This window comes from Carassius gibelio, chromosome B7 (assembly GCF_023724105.1).
Source record: "Carassius gibelio isolate Cgi1373 ecotype wild population from Czech Republic chromosome B7, carGib1.2-hapl.c, whole genome shotgun sequence".
In the NCBI taxonomy this organism is placed as follows: domain Eukaryota; kingdom Metazoa; phylum Chordata; class Actinopteri; order Cypriniformes; family Cyprinidae; genus Carassius; species Carassius gibelio.
The window spans coordinates 3,877,221-3,897,133 of record NC_068402.1 but is presented as its reverse complement, the minus strand read 5'-3'; the positions used below and the strand labels follow the sequence as shown (position 1 = coordinate 3,897,133).

The following is a 19,913-nucleotide window of genomic DNA, read 5'->3' as shown; positions in this document are numbered from 1 at the left end:
GTGGATATTTTGACATATTTTGTATGTATTTGTCGGCACAAGAGCAAAAATAAGCAAATTCGATGTTCTAGTGTTTTGAGATGCCTTTCTCTGAGCGAGCCCTGAACACCAGAACACTGTGGTGCTGAATTGGGCTCTTTCACATCTTTTTGTTTGTTCAAACTGTGATTTGCATTTGTTTGTTCAGGTGCAGGAGGAACTTCGAGGTGAACTTCGCAGAAGAGAGCTCGGTTCAGTGTCGCTGTCTGTGATACGCGGCTCTCTCTCTCGTGCGCATCTAACGGCACGCGCAACTCTGTTCTGCTTTTCCTCGTTTAGTTTTTGGATGCTTTAATGTTTAAATCGACAAGCGGTACGGCTTAACAACACGTGAGAAAGATAAACTTTCGTGACGATGCGCAGCAGTGGCCCGTCAACTGTCCTGAGCATCTTTTTAGGCTGTCCTCAGCGAGTCAGTTAAAAAAATATCAAGGTGAGAATAGATTAACGGCGATATTTTTTTTATCGCCCGATAAGAGTCTCGCGTTAACGCAAGCACGTTAACCGCGATAACGGCCCACCACTAATTTATATATATATATATATATATATATATATATATATATATATATATATATATATATATATATATATATATATATATATATATATATAATTTATATTTTTTTTTCATTTAAATTGAATTAAAAGTTTTAGTAATTGTCATTTTATTTATATTTATTATTTTTTAACATGCCTATAAATAGTAATTTTTTTTCAATCTTAAAAAAAATTTCATTAAGTTTTTTTTTTTTTTTTTTTAAGATGAGTTTAGAATTAAATTAATTAAATTATTTCCATATATTGTGTTGACTATTTGCCGAGCTGAGAAAAATGATCATAAAAATACTTCTCTCTACTTTACAGGAAATACATGTTTATCATTAAAGAAAAATCAACAGTTTGATTATCAACCGTGTTTTATAAAAATAAAAACAATTATATGCATCTTTTTTTTATCAATGATGCACCCCTGATACCCTGCATATATTTAGATTCTAAATATAAATTAATGTAATTTTAAATCATTGAATAAAAATAAAGCAACACGGTGGACAAGACAAGGCTGCACACCTTTCATAAACATCGTCCAGTATTCATGGAAAATGTCTTCTCTTTGTTTGACAGAATAAAACCACTCTGGACTAAACTGAGCTCTTGTAAAACTTACATAACTCTTTTAGTTACGCTAGAGACTGAGGAAATCATTCCCATCGGTCACCTGAGCTCTTAAGAACATGCCGTCATCTGCTGCTTATAACAAACACTCACAGCAAATAAAGCATGAACGCTTTCATCTGTCCGGGTCAAGGAAAGACCTTCTCCTCAAGCTCAAAGAGAGTTCAAACAGCTAGTCATTTAATATAGCATTTGGCAACCTTTTTTAATAATAATAAAAAATGATTAATACATCGATAATGTCTGACAAGCAAAACTGGTTTCCCAAAAATCTGACTGATTGTGAAATCGGAGGTTAAACCTGTCTGAAGACAATGTCTGATCTAAACGGGTGATGTGGAGGATTACCTCAGGTATTCCAGAGCCGCAGGCGTACGGAGCAAACACCTTCACCAGAGACACGGCCAGGAAGGCGAAGGACAGCGCCCAAAACGTGAACATGAAGTAGTTCATTATATAAGAGCCTGGACCCTAGAGCACAAAACACCAGAGCCATTAATAAAACCATCAGCATCCATTCATCTGTGTGAACTAAAGTCTCTTCAGTTCACCAAGACTGCATTTATTTAATTAAAATTACAGTAAAATCAGTAATATTGTGAAATATTATTATGATTTCAAATAACTGATTTCTATGTGAATGTATTTTAAAATGCAATTTATTCCCGTGACGAAAAGCTGAATTTTCAGCATCATCGAGTCTTCAGTAGCCTTTTACTGAACTGAAAGACCATTTTAAAGAAATGATTTAATTCGAGATTTGTCAACCTGTCTTAGTAAGTTTGTTTTATAATAATATAAAAATGTTAGCCTAGGGATTAGCTGTAACATGTCAATAATGTCCCACTAGAAAAACTGGTCACCAAATTGTAAAACATATGAGGTGAAACCAGTTTTAAAGGCAGGGTCGGTGATTGGGTTCAAAAGCATTTCTTGTTATGCTGGTTAAAAGTCTCTTCACACACAATCATTGAGTTGCACGGCCTAAATGTATTTATACCATCTATGGAAGGCGTAGGACCTGAGGGCTATGATATGCTGTCCTTCCTGCGTCAACGTGTATATCTGCATTTCTCATGTCATCATGTGACACCAGTGCGGTGCATTCAATTTGCTGTTGCTAACCAGCAAGAAAGGAAGGCATTATTAATATAACATGACATGCTTTGTACTGTTAAATTACTACAGTTAAATTGTGAAATATTTTTACTATTTAAAATAACTACTTTATATTTTAATATATTTCAAAATATAATTTACTCCTGTGATGTAAAGCTGAATTTCCAGCATCATTCCTCCAGTCTTCAGTGTCACATGATCTTCAGAAATCATTCTTATTTACTGCTCGACACATTTCTGATTATTATCAATGTTAAAAAACAGTTCAAAGAACAATGTTCATATAATGTTTTTGACATTATAAATGTTTTACCATTACTTCAGATCAATTGAATGCATCCCTGATGTATAGGAGTCTCCATTCCTCTCTTAAGAAACCGTACAGACGTCAAAGGTTTGAAAGCAGTGTGTGCAGAGCGTGACACTGACCTCGGCCTGACCCAGAATCAGCTCGGCCCACGTCTTCCACTGAGGACACTTGTCTCTCTCGGCGAAGGTGGTCTCGTTGGAGTCCCAGCAGCACTGCTCGTGATTAAACCACATGGCACTGAGACACACGCCCTCCTTCAGATCGTTCAGCCAGTCGGCCGCGATGTCGATCACTCCAGCTAACGCTCCTGAGGGAACCAGGGAGAAGAGCAGAGTTTATGATCTAGATGCCAAATTATAGAAATCTGCTCCGTGCATTCAGAAAGTATTCACACCCTCTTCATACTACAGTTGTTTACATTCATTTATTTTTGAGAATGCATAAAAAAAAAAACGTAAGATTGTTTAGACATTTGTTTGGAAAAACATAAGTACGGAGGAAGATATTCATTTAATGGCATGACTTCATGAATTCAAGACCTTCTGCTCTGATTGAAGACCTTCACAGGCCTTAATGTGTGAAAGGATGAAAAAAAACAACAACAGTAGAACAAATGACATTAAAATAAGGCTAAATAACAGAAAACATAAATGTAAATAGCAAATAACTAAAAGCACAAATGCTCAAGCTCAGGGTGAATTCAGAAATAAGCCAAGCTCAGCATAATGTGTTCAGAAGATTAAACCATGACTTACAGCTCAAGGGGTGTGCGTGTGTGTGTGTGTGTGTGTGTGTGTGACCACGATACTGAGGTTGGTGGAGGAACATTTTTTTTAATTACATTTTAACATATATTGCAATAGAAAACAGTTATTTTAAACTATATTAATATTTCACATTATTAATTCTCATTCACTCTATTTTTGATCAAATAAATGCAGCCTCGGTGATCAGAAGAGAAACGTTTTCAAAGGTAATTTATGTTAAAACAGATGTGTCCTTAATGTTAATACGAAAAAAAAAAACTCACTGGTATTAGCTGAATAACTTTTGTAGCTTTAACAATTATTAATCTAGATCTAATGTATACAGTGAAGAAAATGCAATGTTGCTGTACATTTGATTATTAAACTTCTGTAGTTGAACACCTAAAAACCTAAAGCATTGATTCATTTGTATTTTTATTCTGAATCGAGAATTGTAAAATTGAACTGCCATCTAAAATATTGGTGTCATTTGTGCGTATTTATTATAATACAAGAGAACAGGGTCAAACACAATGAGAGCAACATCTATATTTTATTTTTTGTGTCAGGGCCAGTAGAAACTGAGTCGTGCTCCGTGAAGTGAACCGAGAGAGACAGCAGTGTGTCCTCAGGACCTGCATTAACCACCACTGCTCTGAACGAGTCTGACAACAGAGCCGTTTCTGCTTCTGAGTCACCCCAAACATCATCCGGGGACTGCATTTACAGAGAAATATCTTCAACCACTGTAACAAAACTCCCTTGTGAATCTCCACAACTGCAGACTAGCTTCACTCAGCTCATCTACATACAATGAGTGTCTCCAGTCAGTGATATTCTGAGTTACAGTGTCGTTTACGCTAGTATCTGACGACCTCAGTTTCCTTTGATGCAGTGTGTGTGTGTGTGTGTGTGTGTGTGTGTGAGAGAGAGAGAGAGACTATATAGTGGGCGGCTCAGTGTGAAAGTGAATGAAAGAATGGCTGCTAGAGTGAAACTGTAAGATTGTGTGTGTGTGTGTGTTTACCTGATGCTAGTCCAGTTAGCGTGACCACTAGCCACCCGGACCAGGCGTCGTACAGACTCTTGGTGAATTCCCATGCCGATTCCTTCTTTTTACTGTTGATCTACACAGATGGAGAAACCATGATAGCTGATTCTGGATCTGCAGACGTGATCCCTGCAGCTGGTCAGTTTGCAAACCACAGTATCACTTCCAGCTAAGCAGGAAGTTCATTTGCCTAAAATAACCTCCATTCAAATGTTTTAAGCTTGAATATATGTGCTCTAGAAAATTAGCTTAGAGCGGCACCAGCACCGTAACAAACAAATAAAATAAACTATATTAAATAATTATAATTAATCAATAATAAATCAGAAATAAATGACTAGACTTTGATGAACAAGGAGAAAACTACTTTACATCGTATTTTTTGTATTACTGATTTTACAAATATTATATAAGATGCAATTTTATTATTAATTCATTATGATTGATCCTGTCTTTGTATCCATGAAGTTTTGACAAGAAAATAAATGCACACTGAAAAAAATAAATAAAAATAACACATTAAATGATTGAGGTAGTTTCCAAAAGCAAAAAAATATATATATATTCAAAGTTATTCAAGTAAATAAACAAAAATCTATTAAAAATTGTTTAATTTAGTAAATAATGAATCAAATTATTATTTAACATTAATAAAAAAGCAAGTAAAAAAAAAAACCTTAAGATTGACTTCAAGTTTCCATGAATGCATGCATAAATAAATAGAAATAAACAACCAAAATTTAAATTAATGAATAAACTAATTGAGACTGTGTTCAATAATAAATGAATGAATGAAATTGGGTTCCTCTGTGAAGTTTTTAATTCATTAGAATATTTTTTAAAAATTACCTATATTGTGATAAAGTACATTTGAAGTGAAAAAATAAAATCAAATCAAAGTTGTCCTAACACAAGAACACAGTGGTTTTCAGTTTTAGGACAATTTTAATGATTTTTTTTTAATCCACTTCAAAGGTTGACAACTGTATCCACCTTTTTCCTGACGTGAAAATGGGTGCCGCCATTTGTAAATTATATGGGTGTAGCTTCCGGTCTCATTTGCGTCCAGCTATTTTTAGCTATACAAATCAGTAAGTTTTGCTGCTTGATACTGACAATTGATGTGTCCTATCATATTATTTTCATCTGTTATCTTAAGAACACACTGGTTTATACTGCAAACGGTTGTTATTCTCCTCGTTATTTACCTATATCTGCTAATGAAACGAAAGTCTCACCCATACGCTTACTTCCGCGTTGAGGAAAAAGGTGGATATAGTAGTGGTCGATGAATATATCGGCCGATATTTGGCATTTTTTAAATATCGGTATCAACCGATAAGTTTTTCTGCTTGGCCGATGTGTTTGAGGTGGGACTTTTATTTTGTCGTTGTTAACAATTCTGTCTAATACGAATAGATGTCTGTCTAATACTCAGATAGAATGGTTAAACAAAGGAATTAATGTATACAAGTATTATTATAATGATTGCTTTTATATTATTAGTAATAGAAAGGCAAACATTACAATACTTTCTCGTTTGCTGTCAGCATTAAGCAAATACACACTTATATTATTATGTTATTTTACACATTTATTTTTTAATCCATTGTCAAATGATTTCAAACTTCTCAAAAACCAATATTGGTGGACCACTAGTATATAGTATTAGTGTGCCATCAAACTACTGAATGTTTCTGTCACAGCCACAGAGGGCACTGATAGCAGCGGGTGCGTTACCTTGCGGTGTCGCTCTCGGTCTTTGCACTTCTCTCGGACCCAGTCGATGGTGTGGAAGTCGTCGTAGGTTCCCACACCTGGAATGGGCTCCTCCAGCAGATCCAGCAGGTGGGTGGAGCTACTGGCCCCAGCTCCGCCCCCTCCGTTAGACATGGCGTAGTTCGACCCTAAACACACACACACACACACACAGAGAGAACTGCTTTCAGAAGAGCCGTAGTTGTTGTGAATCTTTGGGTCGAATCAATTCACAGGTTTTCAGAACGATTCAGTTTAATCTGATTCACAAGATTCAATTTAATTCTCATTTTCTAAATGCATTCAAAGGATTACTGAAATGCTTCTCCTAATGTTTAATGTAGCATAACATCACTTGCTCACCAATGGGTGCTCTGCAGTGAATGGGTGCCGTCAGAATGAGTCCAAACAGCTGATAAAAACATCACAATAATCCACATCACTCCAGTCCATCAGTTGATGACTTGTGAAGCGAAAAGATACATGTTTGCAATAAACAAATGCATCATGAAGACATTTTTATCTTCAAATGCATCTGCCTAAAATATGACTCCGTTTGAGTTTGAAGATAAAAATGTCTTAATGGACTTGAGTGGATTATTGTGATGTTTTCGTCAGCTGTTTGGACTCTCATTCTGATGGCACCCATTCACTGCAGAGCATCTATTGATGAGCAAGTGATGTAATGCTACATTTCTCCAAATCTGTTCTGATGAACAAACAAACTCTGGCCTGAGGGTGAGTGAATTATCTTGACTGAAGCTAACGATTAATGATTAAAAAATCAATTTTTTGTTTGTTTTAAGATTACTGCATTTGCATCAGCAGGATTCGTAATCATTGCATAAGGAAAAGAAGTGAATCATTACACTCCTACTGTTTAGCATTTCTTAGCCGTGGCTAGTGAACTGAGCAAACCTTAATGAATCACTCAAGTGAGTGACTGGACTCTCTGAGGCAGCAGAACCCATGTCCAACAGTCTTTACAACAGCTTTTTTGTTGGCTGCACTTAATGAAAGCAGAGATCTGGGTCGTCTGGACGCGTGTTTCGTCAGCTGATAATCAGCAGCTAATCAGCTTTTGCACTCAGACCTAGCCAGGCACGAACCAACGACACAACCTCACACGCTAGAGAAACACACATTTGTACACGCTTCCCTTTTCTAGAGACAAACCAAAGCAAAACACAGCTGACACCGAACCAGATCACGCGCATAAATGACCTACTGGAAACCCTTACATTATTTGTTTGTTTTTACAAAATGTGTAACATCTTACAAATATAAACATGTATTTGCACGTCATGTGACGAGGAGAAAACAGCAGAGATCAACATCTAGACCAGCATTGCAATGAAAATATGCCTCACTAATAATTAAAAACTAAACTAAAAGACACAAAACAGCAACAACAACAACAACAACGCAGGACATCTGCACCGCCAGACCTTTTAATGCTTGAAGTATAAACAAAAATGCTCATTGAGAATACATGCTTGCATAGTTCATAGCATTAGCTTACAGCTTTACTAGCAATCTATAAATCAGAGGGATGAGAAGAAATGACTCGGTTAACCAATTCGTCGATGCACAACAAATCACACTTTCTTTAGAAACCGGTTTAGGGTTAAGTGTTTGGCTCAGCCTCTGCAGGGTTTGACTAAAAGACAACATTGCCAGCCAATCAATGGTGATTAGGAAGCGATTCAGTCAAATATTAGTGCTCTGCTCTACATTACTGACTCATCAACAGCTGATGCTCTTTTCAAAGCTAAAGTCATTTCTCCTGCATATTATAGATCAGTGGTTAAGATGCATGTGATGCGTGGCGTGAGCAGAAGATCCAAGCACACGTAGAGAGAACATCATGAAGACTAGTGACAGATTTCACAGACATACGAGGATCGGTGCGAGGCACCTCTCAGAGAACGTGATGGATTATTCCTCAAGTCCTGCGGCTTTCATCCTGCATTAATGCATTACTGCACGCACACTACAGCAACAAGTCTCTCCTGTTGAAACCAATATGAGTTATGAATTATGAATGACAGACGAATGCAACATCTCAGCCGGCTTTACTGCAGCTTCACCCAGAGACAATTATAACCCAGATCCAGATTATAAATTAGATTTAACATTTTTAAGTTTTAGGATTTTGATTCCTTATTTTCATCATTCTTTAAAATATATATTGATTATTTTTCTGTTTTAGGTTTATGGTTTATATTTATACATTATCCCAGACATCAGAAATACACAACAGGCACCTTGGGATAGCACAATAACACAGTGTTCATAATATGTTAAGATATTTGCTATAAAGTAAAGGCTGATTTAACTGATCTTGGGCCTGTGGTAAAGCAGAACAAGTGCAAGCCACAGAAGATACGCACGACATAAAGAATCAAGAAAACACGCATGTTATTAATTCTGATATCATACACGCAGCATTAACACACATATTACATATAGATATGAATGTGTGTTGTCTCGCTGCGTGTGTGTGTGTGTGACGAATGCGACACGTTTACGATGACTGCAATGCATCATGCGCTAATTATTGCGTGGAAAGCTGTCACACAAACAAACACACCCAGAGCATCGGTGACATTGATCGCGTGCAGCGAGCGTGTACCTGCGCCGCGGAGCTCGTGCAGGGGGATCGTGTCCCCTCCGCCGTCATACGGGAGATACGGGTCGACGGAGTCCTCCTCCTCCATACCGATCACAGCGATCCGCGGATCACGGGCGAGCTCGAGCAGCGGCGACGGCGGCGTCAGCCATGAGCAGGACACGAGCGTGATTGCGTCACTCCAGCGCGTCTCTGCGACAGCTAGTGACGTCAGCGCGTTGTGTTTACTGTGCCCCTCATAAAACGCTGGAATAATACTACGATGCCTTCCAATTTCATACGTAAAAAAACATCAATAATGTGCACAAAATACATATAAGCGCTTCTTGAATATCTGAGATATTTCAGCCAAACTACGACATGAAAGCAGCACTCAAAAGCCTTTGACCATTTCAAAACACACACACACACACACTTGCATACATTTATCCAATTCGACTTACAAATGATGAGAAGCAATCAAAACCAACAAAAGAACAATAATAAGCAAGTGCCATGGCAAGTGTCGTTAAGAATAACACAGTACACAAAGCAAGTTTTTATAACACTTCATTCTATAAATTATTACAGAAATTATTCAAGACACATTTTTTTAAAATATAAATTTAACATTTTTTTAACAACCATAATAATAATAATAAATATTTAAATAAATAGTAAGTGCATATAAAATTATTATTTAAGAACTTTTACACCCACCCACACACGTATAGTTTATATAATATAATTTATAATGTTAAATAATCATAAAATATGCATATTATACTTATTAGCTTATTATAGATTAATTTATATTATCAAATTTATATTATATAAAATAATATAATCATAATAATGCACTTATTACACCTAACTATATAGTTATAAATTATTATATATTTTAATATTATTAAATATTTATATAAATGCTTATTGTGTAATTAAATGATTAATAATCCCTATATATATATATATATATATATATATATATATATATATATATATATATATATATATATATATATCCTAATCATTTAATTATGCAATTAGATCATGCAATTATGCAATAAGATTCACATTTATAAAATAATAAATTATACATACATTAGTATAATAATTTACTAATTTAACGTACAGAAATCAACACACAAACACACACACACACACACACAAACGCACTAGAGAATCTTAAATTTGATGTTTTGCACAGTGATTCAAGAAGGAAAGGTAGTTTTCTGCTGAACATAGCCAAAGTTCATCATTAAATAAACTCAACTACATCTGTTCACTGCCACCTGTTACACACACACACACACACACACACACACACACCTGGTGCCTTATTTCAGTGCCCAACAAAGTAGACCGCCTCAAAATAATCTCATAGATTCACTCCAGTATCTAGGACAGAGCAAGAATCAGCAGCGAACACAGCAAACCAAACGTGACCAAACACACACACACCACAAAATCTCCATTTACCTGAACAATAGTCCTGCTGCTGCCAGGTAACCGCTCTGGAACATGTGATCAGTCACCCACTGGCTTTTATTATGGTGTTTAAATCAAAGCAGCAATCACAGTCTCAGTCCGGTTAGTGTTTTCAGCTTGACATGACATCAGTGCCCTACACACACACACACACACACACACAACCGCTCACTGGAAACCAAACACCCTCACGACCCGCATCTGACACGCTGTCACACACAACAACCGGTGCAAGTCAGCCCAAACTTCCTGAAGCGCCGCCTTCATGCTGACAGGGCAGCCGGACTGGTTCCCATGCGCCATTTCTTTCTTTTAAGCCAAGACATATTTCACTCAGATGTTTCTTGTCGAACTGGCTCGTTATGTCACGCTAATTACACCTGATTTCCCATCATTCTCCACACCGTAACAAATGCAACTGCACATTTTCCAGTTTTTCACAAAACCTTTTGATTCTCAAATACTACAAAATGCTCTTTTCTTGAAACTACATAAAAACCCTTGTCAGGCCAACACAATTACCCCAAATGTTGTGCCAACGAGTCAAACAAAGTCAGACAACTTGTCTGAACAAAGAATTGCATATTGTTGAAATATCAAGGCTTTGTAAGTTCCCAGCATGCAGTGCAGCATGAATAAATGATGCATTTACTATTATAGGATTATTGTTTTGATGTTTGCTGACTTAATTTAAACTTTTTTGTTGTTGTTTTGTCATTATTATTCATTATTTGTTGTACTGTGATTTAAAGAGCTCATTTTTTAACTATGATTGCAGAGGTTTGTGTTTAGTTTTGAGGCCTAGAGGATGTTCAGTTACTTACTGTAGATTCAATTGTTTTACAAGCAAAGACAATGTTGTCTACGTTCTATACTAAGTTTGTCATTCGTTAATAAACAAAATCTGTAATGTGGTGCCTTTTATTAGCGCAACGGTTACATTTTTTAAAATCACGATTAATCGCACTATTGCCTTTGATTAATTGCAATTAATCGCATTATGCGAAAAACTAATAATGAGTTCAAAAATAGTGTATTGTGCACTTTTCTTCCATTTAAAAGTAGGCCTACTGCTAAATGAATGAAAGTATGATAACATTTGGTTTGCAAACACTTTAAACAAATAAGGTGCTTTTTACATCAGTGTACCTTTCACATGGTAGCAGTTAAAATATTTATTGTAGCCTAAATCTCCGCTTATAACATTAATGTAATTCAATTTAATATAAATCAAACTATTGTCAAATATTTAATAGTTTGTTATAGAAAAACAAGTTATGCTCAGAGTCCAGAGCCGCACAGTAGTTTGTGTAGAATGTGAATCTGTATTGTTAAAAGCGCTATATGAATAAGGAAATAAATTGATGTTTCAGTTGCTGTGACAAGAATGTTTCTCTTAGCAAAATAAGACAATCAGCATTGCATGAGTGAATAAATTTACACCAACTTAAAGTATCTTTACTGAGAAGAACTAGAAAACTATTGTTGAGATGACTCAAAAGTCTAACTGCATCAAGTTTGTGATGAGTGGGGCGGGGCCGATAGCTGTGTGAATAAGTTTCAGAGAGACTTTGTGTTAGACAAGCAGAGATGCAAGCAGCTACCGTCGGATCATCAGATGTAATGAGAGGTAGACGTACAGGTACAGTTGAGTGTCATCAGCATAGCAGTTATATGAAAAACCATGTTTCTCAATGTCAGAACCTAATCATGCCATTTAGACTGAAAAGAGAAGTGGTCCAAGAACTGAGCCCTGAGGCACCCCAGTAGTTAAATGTTTCTGAATGAGAGTTTGTTTGAGAATGACACTGAAAGGCGACTCCTTGCTGTTACACGTACACAAAAGCTCTTGTTAAGTGTGATCCAGCAAACAAAAGTCTGCAGGACTTTAATACTCTGCTGCTGCAGAGACACTCATGAATAATGAGCTGCCTTTCTCAGATCTCATGACCTCTTAGCGCAAAACTCTACCACAATGTTTTCATGCATGTTGTCATCCCACTGCTTTAATAATGACACACACTCACAGAAGAAGCCGTGTGTCCTGCAGTCAGAAACCCAATAGCAGTGCATTTGTGTGCCAAACCACCAAAATCACCAGGCTGTTGACGTCCGACGAGTCACACTCAGTAAAGTGGCACAAAACCCTACCGTTTGAAATAACTTTTATTCAGCAAGTATGAATTATGAAGGATCTGAGGATCCTTGAGTGCAAACTGTGTGTGTTTTGCTTCAAGAAAGCAATCATGCATGTGTGTTGTGTTTTACTTTCTATTATATTAATTTATTCTTCATTCATTTATAATAATTTATAATTTAATCATTTCATTATTCCATTTAATCATATAATCCTTTATAATAATCATTTATAATATTTTTCCATTGTTGTTTAGTCTTATGACTATGTGGTTTTAATTCTGGTTTAAATTCAGGTAAATATGTCTTTAAAAATAATGTTTGAATAATAACATTAGTAGTAGTAGTACTTAATTTCCAGCGATATCTGCCTAATATATTGCACAAATAATATTTAAACTGAACTGAGCTGGATGATGACATCAATGAATTCAATGATGAAATATCTTTTTGCATTATTGACACTATTTTCCTATTTAAAGAGCCACACAGATGGGAAATCAAAATTATGTTAGTTGACCAATCAGAACACAGTATGCTACCGAAAGGTGTGGTTTAAGGAAACTGAATCTTTTGAACAGCTTCACGCGAACCGTTTGGGGATCTCTGAGAATTGAGGTCATTTTAAAATGATATTTTGACAAAATGACAATGTTTTTTAACCTTGGATGGATTTAAACGTAATGTACATGACTTATAAACAGTGATAGGAAGCTTAGAATTTTCATCTTACTGGCTCTTTAATGTTGTTCAGTTGCTTTGTCACAATCTGTATTGTTAAAAGCGCTATATGAATAAGGGTGCCTTGACTATAAGTCTTTAAAAATAAAGTTTTAATAATAATTTTAGGTTTCTGTGTATATTTGATATAATGATAGTTTTACTCAATAAATGGTAAAATGCTCATTAAGTGACTCTCTTTTGATTATGTTTATGTGTTCATGTACTCACATGAGGCGACAGTCGCTAAAATCACTATATACTTTTACTGTATATACTTTTACTGTATTGATGTTTAAAAAATGTTACAAATTTCCTTTTTATGACTAGATTCCACATCTCAGAAATCATGTTACAAAATATTTATATTTCAAATGAATGCGATTATTCTGAAGTTCCTATTCATCAAAGAATACATTACTATGTATTCAAATAGAAAACTTTTCTTTTTTTATGGTAACAATATTTCAAAAATTTTCGGATTTTACTGTTTTTTAATCAAATAAATTTAGCCTTGATGAGCAAAACAGACTCCTGTCAAAAAAACATAAAAATGTACTGTCCCCAAACCTTTGAAAGGTAACACCTGAACTTTAGCACCGGAAATATGAACATGTGCAAATATTACACATGCATATCAACCACAAATGATATCACATCATGCATGTTAAAAATAACAACTTGTGGCTGAGCTGTGGTTCATGCAGCATTTCTCATGCAGTTATGCTGGACACAGTGTTGTAGACAACAGTCACTGTAAAGATACTAACACACATTTAATAATATCAAACTGCGTTCAGATTCCATATCATTTCCAAAATGTGCTGTATTTCTGAGTGAAACAAAATATTCAATATTAAAAAATAAAGACTGGATCATGAAAATGAGGTGTTATGTATTATAATAGCTCCAGATGGCTGGAGGGGAGGGGCCAAAACCACAAGAGGGCTTGATGATGTCATCAGAAAAGGAAAGTTGTTTCAGAGGTGCTAATCTAGTTAACTAATATCTATAATATATATATGAGACAAGCAACGAGCATTAGCACAAAAAAAATAATAATAGCACTATCACTAAAAAGCACCCAAAGAGAGAAAGAGGCATGAATCTGCTCAGAAAGTCAATTTTATTCAATCAAAAGCAGGTTGGATCATGACTGAGACGGTGAGAGAGCATCAGATGTGCGTCTGCTGTACCTGGAGACGTGTCCCCGTCCAGCAGGTTGTCGTCTTCGGTGGTGTGGAAGTCCATGATGACGCCGGCTCCATCGAGGAGCTCCTCGTCGCTGCTGGCGCTGGTGATGCTGTTGTAGCTGTTCCTGCCCAAACCTCTGTTGAACAACTGCTCCGACTCCATTTAGCAACACGACAGCCTGAGAAGAGCAACACAGACGTCAGCTGACCGCAGCTCACGAGGAGCCACAACCTCCATCCAACAGAAGGAAGAACTCACACAGAGCGGGAACATCTCTCTTCTACACAGACCCTGGAGCACAAAACCAGTCATAAGGGTCAATTTTGTTGCAATTGAGATTTCTACAAAATCTGAAAGCTGTATAAATAAGCTTTCGTTTGATGCATGTTTTATTAGAATCGGACCATATTTTCCTGAAATACAACTATTTTAAAATCTGGAATCTGAGGTTGCAAAAAAAAAAAAATCTATATATTGAGAAAAATCACCTTTAAAGTTGTCCAAATTAATTCTTAGCAATGCATATCACTAATCAAAAATGAAGTTTTGATCAATTTATAGTAGGAAATTTACTAAATATCGTAATGGAACATGATCTTTACTTAATATCTATAAAGAAAAATCTATAATTTTGACCCATACAATGCATGTCTGGTTATTTCTACAAATACACCACAGCTACTTAAGACTGGTTTTGTGCTCCAGGGACACACAAAACACTGTTAATTTATATTTTTAAATGAAGTTGTTAAATTAAAATAACAAATTATTAATAACATTTAAAGTCAAATTGATTTAAAACTGCTACATTATTATTAACCACATTTTAAGACATGAATTGACATTTTGTTTGGTTATTTAAACAGGTATAAAACTAATTTTGAACATTTAAATCATACTATAGAAACATTACAGAAATAAATGGTTATAAATATCTATGACGTGATTTATTTATGATTCCTCCTTGCTGAATAAAAGCAAACATTTCTATTAAAATGATCTTACAGACCCGTCACCAGTGTTCATTACTGACAGAAACCGCTGTAATAAAGCATTACTGTTGATGACAGCTGTGTTTAATGCCAAGCTTTACTCTAGTAACAATAAACGATGCAACATGCAACAGCAGACAGCTCATTTTACAACAGGAAGCTTCTCGTGTGTCCTGTAAACATGAGCCACGGATCCAGATCAGAGTCTCTGATTCAGTCCCTTGTGTTTTTATAGAATTATTATTATTATTATTATTATTATTATAATAAAAATTCTAATTATTAAATAAATAATCTGGGAATAAACAGACAAAATAAATCAATTGTGTCATACAGGCATGAATAATAATAATAATAATATTACATATTGTTGTTAATAATATAAATAATACATAGACATTATTTTTGTTAATAAATAATTATCAACTCATCATCATAATCACAAAAATAATAACAATTACTATACTATCATCTTTATTAATAAATACATAAATATTACTAATTGTGTCGTGCAAGTTTTAATAATAATAGCAATGATATAAATTATTAATAATAGATAATTTATAAATTTATAAAATGCATATAAATGTTATAAAAGTTTGAATATAACAACAATAATTTTATTATTATGTATACGTAATATTAATAAAATATAAGTAATACTGCTACTGCTACTAATAATAAAACGTTTATTATTATTACTAATATTATTATTACTTTTATTACTGTTATTATTGCATCATAAATACACAAATATTACTATTTGTGTCATGCAAGTCTGAATAATTATAGCAAGAATAATATAAAATATTAAAATATATATAAAATATAATCAAATAATTGTTATACAGGTTTACATAATAACAAAAATTATTATTATATTTGATTATTGTTATTAATACACAAAAATATTATTACAAATGTTATAAATCACATATTTTAAATATTTAATATAAAATACCAAAAACAAATTAAGATTATTTATCATGCATGCATAGCGATACAAATGCTGGTAATAATCAATAATACATTATTATTCATACATGCATAAATCAAATCAGAGGAGCGCTGTGAGATCATGATTGTGATTAAATCACTGCTGCCTTCTGCTGGACAGAGTATTAAACATTCACACACACAGAGAGAGAGAAAACAGAGTGTGTGTGTGTGTGTGTGTGTGTGTGTGTGTGTGTGTGTGTGTGTAACAGAGCGAGAGTCACATTTACTGTTTAATGTTTAATCATTCAGTTCAGTGTATGAAAAGTACAAAGTACAAAGTCACACACTTCTCTGAATATGACACACTTTAATTATATTTTATATCAGACAGTGCTTTTGAACAGCTAAATATAGACATAAACAGACAAACTATTCTGCTGAAGCTGGAGTCTGTGTGTGTTTGTTCTCCAATCGTCTCATAATGATCCATAACCAGAGTTTCCTTCTCAGTGTTTCTTCTCCCTGTGTTTCCTCCTCCATCTGTTTGTTTCTCCCTCTTCTAGTTTTGTCCTCTTATCTCTGAGACGAACCCTGAGTCCTCGTGTGCAGAGTTACAGTCACAAGCCTCACATTATTAATAATACCAGAGGAAATAATGAACCACTGATCTGTAAGGACATTTCTTCATAATCGAAAAGACAGTTTGATATGAATAAAATGGGTCTATTATTATTAATCAAATTAATAAATAAACTAAAAAAAAATTATTGCATCTCACAGGTATGATACATTATTATTAGTATATTGTAATTGATTTTATTATCGTTTAAAAAATTTAAATTACAAATATGTAATTTTGGGGAGTAAACAACACCAACACCAACAAGAACAATAGCAATAATAATAATAATAATAATAATAAGATCGTACATAGCAAAATAATAATACATCGTACTGTATATAAATATTAGTTTTGCGGTTTAATTATTTACATAATAAAAATATAATTTTTACTGTGTAACATAATAGCAATAGTAAATAATTAAATAAATAAAATTATTTGTCATATATGTTTGAATAATAATACTATCAATAATAATAATAATAATAATAATAATAATAATAATAAAAGACAATATATATTGTTGTTAAATAATAATAAATAAAAATGTATTATTCTTATTAAGTCTCTTCTATTCCCCAAGGCTGCATTTACTTAAAAAATACAGTAAAAACAGTAATATTGTTACATATTATTACAATTTCAAATAACAGTTTTGTAATGTAATATACTGTCAAATGTAATTTATTTCTGTGATGCTCCGCTGTATTTCCAGCATCATTCCTCCAGTCTCCAGCGTCACATGATCTTCAGACATCGCTCTATTGCTGCTGTGCATCTGAATGAAGAGGATGTTCAGAGTAAGAGATTAATTTAGAAATCAATTCATGAGATCGAGGGATCTAGCTGATGTTGGTCTGCAGGACTCGAGCACAAGGAGTCGAACTGTCTGGAGGACGGCCAGCTCACATCCAGCTCAAACAAGCAATTCAACTCATTTACCTCAATTTGAGTGTTTTCTTACGCCCAGAAACATCCGGGAGTTCAGGAGGAATCCCAGCGCTGATAAACACTCAGCTCTCTCGCTCTACTCACTTCTATTACTTCTATGTATTATTATTATTAAATATTCAGATACTCATCTTGTTGTATATTGTTTTATTAGTTTAAATGATATTTCTCTTATAAAACAGCTATTTATTTTAAGTAAACTCAAACATGAAACATGTTGAAGATTAGCAGGTAGTCTGTTGATTCATTAAATGATGAGCGGTTTCCTCTGAAAAGCGGTTTATTCAAGTGTAGTGAAACCTCTCCTCTATTGACATATAATATAAAATATAAAACACCTCTGGTCTCCTTTCTGTGAGTGTTTTTGGCTAAAGGTCGCAGGCTTGCCTTCATGCTGTGCTGGTGACATCATCACTAATCCTGATCACACGGAGCGTGTCGCCATGGTAACGACACGGTGATGTCACAGCAGGAACAGAGTGTGAATCTGAATCAGATCAGTCTCTCAATCACACACGTACTTTCAGATTTCACAAACTATGTGGGACAATACAACATGATATGTCTGCTTTAAAATATTTTAATCCTGTTATTTTATCATAGCTAGTTAATCAAGTTTAACTGACAGTCCTAGTAGTTACACATCAGAAAAAGAATCATATGATGTCAGGTACTGCTTTGCTCCATTCTCTGATTTGTTCTTACACACACACTGATTGTTAAAGGATTTAGTCCAGCTGTGTGATTGAGTCTGAATCTGCTCTGAATCCAAACCCTTAAAGGGATAGTTCACCCATATATTAAAATTATGTCATTAATATCTCACCCTCATCAAACCCCTGAGACCTCTGTTTATCTCCTGAACACAGTTAAAGATATTTTAGATTTAGCCCAAGAGCTCTCAGTCCCTCCATTGAAGCTGTGTGTACGCTCTACTGTCCATATCCAGAAAGGTGAAAGGTGTGTGAACTAACCCTTTAAGGCCCGATCACACGCAAGCACAATATCTATAAAGATAATTTTTCTCAATTTTAAAATAGACCCACACCACAACTATAACAATAAAGGCACAGAGAAAACAATATATATATATATATATATACATCAATTAAGAGTTTGGTTCCAAAACACAATAAACACAATTTTTTTGTTTAATTATATTTCTGCCGAAATCATAATTGTATCTGGTCGGTATTGAAAAGTAAATTTTTTATTTTAAGCAAATTGTGATATTCGCCGAGTTATCATGTCATGTTTTCTCCTTTTATTCCAAAACGGACAAATGCCAATCTCCTTTTTTTTTTACAGATTGCGATATATCAGCTCAACCAATCACAGCACACCATTCCACGCACTGTAAACAGTGACGACCAATCGCAGCGCACCATTCCAAGCACTGTAAACAGTGACAACCAATCACAGCGAACCATTCCACGCAGTGTAAACAGTAATGACGGTCCTTTGAATACACTCCATATCCTAGTTTTCCTGAACTACGTTGTATTTTGTGATCAATAAACAATGGCAGCACAATAAATCGCATGTGATGTCAAGCACATCTCATCAGTAAAACTGGTTCTGTGATTAATAGCACCGGTAAATCTCCATCACGTGCTTTCAGATGGAAATTATTCAGATGCATTAATACACAGAGCCATAGATCAAGCTACACTATACCGTGTTCATTAGACGAATCACATTCGATTATGAACGAGATATCCTGTAGCTTGTCAGTCTTAGTGTTTTCATTAATTTATGTTTCCGTTAATACAACACATAGTACTAGTCAACTAAATGAATGTAACATGGCAAAGATGATTGCACTTTTGTAATTTCTGTGGTCTAGAGTGTGATATTGATGTCATGTTTTTGCTCATGAAGAAATGTATTTTTATTGCTGTAATTAATTTATACTAAGCATTAACAAGATGACCCATTATATTCCTTTCTGAAGCGATGACTGATGAATGTATGATTAGTCCAGTGTCTGTATAAGTTCAGACTCTCAGAGGCTGTCATGTGTGCATCAACTCACTTTGTTGTGCATCTTCATCA

At 34.6% G+C, this 19,913-nt stretch overlaps 1 protein-coding gene across 6 annotated transcripts in view; it reads right to left on the bottom strand.

The window, feature by feature from the left end:
• Positions 1 to 19,913, bottom strand: part of LOC127961406 (H(+)/Cl(-) exchange transporter 3) — a 37,486-nt gene that overhangs the window by 15,148 nt on the left and 2,425 nt on the right. For 3 of the 6 annotated variants that reach the window (XM_052560487.1, XM_052560489.1, XM_052560490.1), the window contains exons 2-6: positions 14,357 to 14,532; positions 6,185 to 6,351; positions 4,421 to 4,520; positions 2,767 to 2,954; positions 1,567 to 1,689 (exon numbers count right to left, since the gene is read on the bottom strand). In XM_052560487.1, coding sequence (XP_052416447.1) covers positions 1,567 to 1,689; positions 2,767 to 2,954; positions 4,421 to 4,520; positions 6,185 to 6,351; positions 14,357 to 14,516 — 738 coding nt within the window. In that variant the 5' untranslated portion in view covers positions 14,517 to 14,532. Of the gene's footprint in view, positions 1 to 1,566; positions 1,690 to 2,766; positions 2,955 to 4,420; positions 4,521 to 6,184; positions 6,352 to 8,837; positions 9,004 to 10,295; positions 10,450 to 14,356; positions 14,533 to 19,913 lie in introns of those variants that run through there. The other 3 variants (XM_052560488.1, XM_052560492.1, XM_052560491.1) reach the window with 2 other exon arrangements.